This window comes from Macadamia integrifolia, chromosome 11 (assembly GCF_013358625.1).
Source record: "Macadamia integrifolia cultivar HAES 741 chromosome 11, SCU_Mint_v3, whole genome shotgun sequence".
NCBI lineage: Eukaryota > Viridiplantae > Streptophyta > Magnoliopsida > Proteales > Proteaceae > Macadamia > Macadamia integrifolia.
The window spans coordinates 29,033,533-29,037,317 of NC_056567.1; the positions used below are offsets into that span (position 1 = coordinate 29,033,533).

At 41.0% G+C, this 3,785-nt stretch overlaps 1 protein-coding gene and 1 non-coding gene across 2 annotated transcripts; one reads left to right on the forward strand and one right to left on the reverse strand.

Moving 5' to 3' along the window:
- Positions 1 to 1,180: 1,180 nt before the first annotated feature.
- LOC122094583 lies at positions 1,181 to 1,287 on the reverse strand. Its single transcript, XR_006144898.1, has one exon. It is a non-coding gene; the product is annotated as a small nucleolar RNA R71 (small nucleolar RNA).
- Positions 1,288 to 2,125: 838 nt separating this feature from the next.
- LOC122093057 lies at positions 2,126 to 3,391 on the forward strand. The gene is made up of 2 exons (XM_042663313.1): positions 2,126 to 2,270; positions 2,415 to 3,391. Exons 1-2 carry the CDS (start codon positions 2,126 to 2,128, stop codon positions 3,389 to 3,391), a joined length of 1,122 nt encoding a protein of 373 aa, XP_042519247.1.
- Positions 3,392 to 3,785: the final 394 nt, after the last annotated feature.

Genomic DNA, 3,785 nt, shown 5'->3' on the forward strand with positions numbered 1-3,785 from the left:
CCGATGTATCTTGGGCTCAACTTCCCCTTTCTGTGAAACCTTTGCAAACCTTTAGTAGGAGAGATCTTGAGAAATACCTTTTCTCCTGGCTGAAATTCAATCTCCTTCCTGCGGGTGTCCGCATAGCTCTTTTGACAGGACTGAGCTGCTTTAATCCGTTCTCTAATAACGTCGACTTTGTCACAAGTCATTTGTATCATCTCAGGTCCTAACATTCGACATTCACCTACCTCATCCCAATACAAAGGAGTTCTGCACTTTCTGCCATATAACGCCTCATATGGAGCCATCCCAATTGTGGCTTGGTAACTGTTGTTATATGCAAACTCCATAAGAGGTATATATTCTTCCCAACTACCACTCATCTCCATTGCACATGCCCTGAGTATGTCTTCTAATATCTGTATGGTTCGCTCCGACTGACCATCTGTCTGTGGTTTGCAGGTAGCCCAGTTTGTTGAGCAAAGAAGAATGCACTATCTTCAACATGGTTTTATTGTTAGGAATTGAACCCGAGTCTCATGGGTGAAAGCCAGATATCTAGCTAGTTGTTTTTATTTTGTTTTGCAAGTAGCCCAGTTTGTAAAGCAAAGAAAAGCTCACCATCTTCAACCTGACTCGTTGAATTCGCATTCAACCCTCTTGCATAGCCTGGGTATTAGCTTTTCTGGTTAGTTTATTTTATTTTCATGGTCATTGGTAGTTGATGCATGGTCGTCGTTATTGTCATCCCAACTTGACCAATTTGGACCCTAAAATTGAGATACCTTTGCGTTTAATTCAGAAAAATAAAATGACAGAGGAGAATGGACTTGTAAGATGCCCATTGAGTGAACACTTTACCCCATCGACTTATATATTTGCCTCTTGTATTAAGGTTCCTACTGTTCAGGCCGCCCAATATGAGATCAAGTCCAGTATCATTTAGATGCTCCCATCTTTTTATGGACCTAAGAATGAGGAACCCTACAAGCACCTGGATGAATTTTTGGAGATATGCTCCACTGTTAAAATCCATAATTTTTCTAAAGAAGCCCTTAGGTTGACCTTGTTCCCATTTTTCCTCAAGCATAAAGCCAAATAATGGCTTAATTCTTTGGATTCCTCTATAGTGATTGAGACATGTGCCCGAATGCAACAGGAGTTCCTAAAGAAGTATTTTTCCATAAATAAGACTAACCAAATCAGGTAAGCCATCACTAGTTTTTCAAAAGTTGATGGTGAGCAATTTCATGAGATCTGGGAGAGACTTAAGGATCTAATTAGAAAGCGTCCCCATCATGTTGTACCTAAGTGGCAGTTGGTCCAATGTTTCTATAATGGACTGACAGATAGACATAGACAGATGGTTGGTGCTTCCTATGGAGGTACTTTTATGCATAAAAGTGAGGATGAGGCATGGAAACTATTTGAAACTCTCAGTGAAAACTCTCTACATCATGTATCAGTGTCTAAGACTGAAGCTCCCACCATTTGATCTCAAAAGAAAGGTGGCCTCTATGAGGTAGGCCAATATGTGGCCATAAACACCAGAGTGGACATGCTTTCTGAAAAGCTTAACCGCTTATTGTCCATAGGGCAGAATTTTAAGCAATCTACCCCAACTCCCACTTATCAGGATGCGTGCGCTCTTTGTGCCAATCCTGCACATTATGTGGGTGATTGCCCTCAAGTTGTGCAATTCTCTGAATATATTCAAGAACATGCACAGGCTGCCCAGAGTTTCTCTAAACCAGGTAATGACCCATATTCACAGACCTATAACCCTGGTTGGAGGGATCACCCCAATTTTGGATGAAAACAATCCAATAGTTTTCAAAATCCACCATATAGGCAGAATTTTTCCAATCAACAGACTGCCTATAGAGATGTGCAGTAACCACCTCCTCCACCGCCTATAAATTCATCATTAGAGGAAAAGGTGATGTGTGCCTTGAATGGGTTGGACCAAAACACACAGCTCCTACACTCTCATACTCAATCCCCCACTAAGTTAGAAACTCAATTGGGTAAGTTAGCTGATGCCATTAGTAGGAGAGAGGAAGGTCAACTACCAAGTCAAGTGGTAGAAAATCCTAAGAATCAGCCTAGCAATCGAGTTTTCCATGAACAAGATCAAGCAGTCATGACCCTAAGGAACGGTCGAGTATTGGGAACACCTGAACAGAATTTCCTTGCAGAGGATTCTGAGAAAGAGATGAGTCTAGACCCCAGTTCTGAAGCTCCACCAGCTTCTAAGGATGATGAGCTTGAACAAGTTGGGAGAGGCAGTAATCCTAATATTTATATACCTAAAGCCCCTTTCCCCTCTTGTTTAGAATCTCCTTCTTTTTCTGCATTTGGCAAGAAGGGTTCAAGAATGGAAGAGATGATGGAATTGTTCAAACAAGTCTAGATCAACCTTCCCCTTCTAGATGCCATAAAGCAAGTTCCAACTTATGCTAAGTTCTTGAAAGACTTATATACTCAAAAGCGTAAGCTGAAGATCCATATTCTAAAAACTGTCCAACTTACTGAGCAAGTGACTGTTGTCTTGTCCAATAAGCTTCCCCTTAAGCTTAAAGATCCAAGAACACCTCTCATATCTTACAACATTGAGAACCTTCCCATTGAGCGTGCTCTCTTTGATCTAGGGGCGAGTGTGAATATTTTACTTATCTTAGTTTGTAATCATTTGGGGTTTGGAGAATTGAAGCCTACAGAGGTTATTCTCCAATTTGTTGACCGTTCAATCAAAGTCCCTAGAGGCTGTATTGAGGATGTATTAGTTAAGGTTGATGAGCTTTATTTTCCTGTGGATTTCCTTGTTCTTGACATGGAAGCACCTACTAATGGAAAACCACAATCGATATTCTTAGGGCGTCCATTCTTGTCCACTTCCAATGTATGCATCAATTATAGATCAGGTGCAATGCACATTTTTTTTGGTAATAGGAAGCTCCGATTGAACATCTTCAATGCTTTTTTAGGGCCCCAACGTGAGGATGAGTGTTTCTCCATTGATGTGATAGAGCAGGTGGTAGCACAGTACACCCTAGTGATATTAGCAGATGACCCAATGCAGCAGTGTTTGACCTTCTTTGGAGGTGATGATTTTGATGTTGATTCTTACGCTACTGAAGTCAATGCTCTGTTAGATGCTCCTACATTTTCTGATCGTCCTCCTTGGACTATCAAGTTTGAGTCCATTCCTCCTTTGGCTGAGAAGCTAGTATTCAGTTCTATTGAGCCTCCACCAATGTTAGAGCTCAAACCATTGCCAGATTCATTGAAATATCCTTTCTTGGGATCAAATGAGACACTCCGTATCAACATTGCTTCCAATTTGACACCTAATCAAGAAAGCAAATTGTTGGATGTTCTCAATGAACATAAGGTTGCCAATGGATAGTCCGTGGCTGATTTGAAAGGTATTAGCCCATCAATTTGTATGCATCGTATCTATTTTGATGATGACGCTAAACTTTTTCAAGATGCGCAAAGGAGATTGAATCCTAACATGCACGAAGTTGTCAAGAAAGATGTGGTGAAATGGTTAGATGCAGGCATTATTTATGTCATCTCTGATAGAAAGTGGGTGAGTCTCACTCAAGTTGTGCCTAAGAAGTCGGGCATTACTGTCATTGAGAACGCCCAGGGTGATAAGGTCCTTACTCGTACAACCACAGGTTGGTGGGTATGCATTGATTATCAGAGATTGAATTCTGTCACCAGTAAGGATCACTTTCCTTTACTGTTCATTGACCAGATCCTATAGAAATTAGTAGGCCAAAGCCATTTCTATT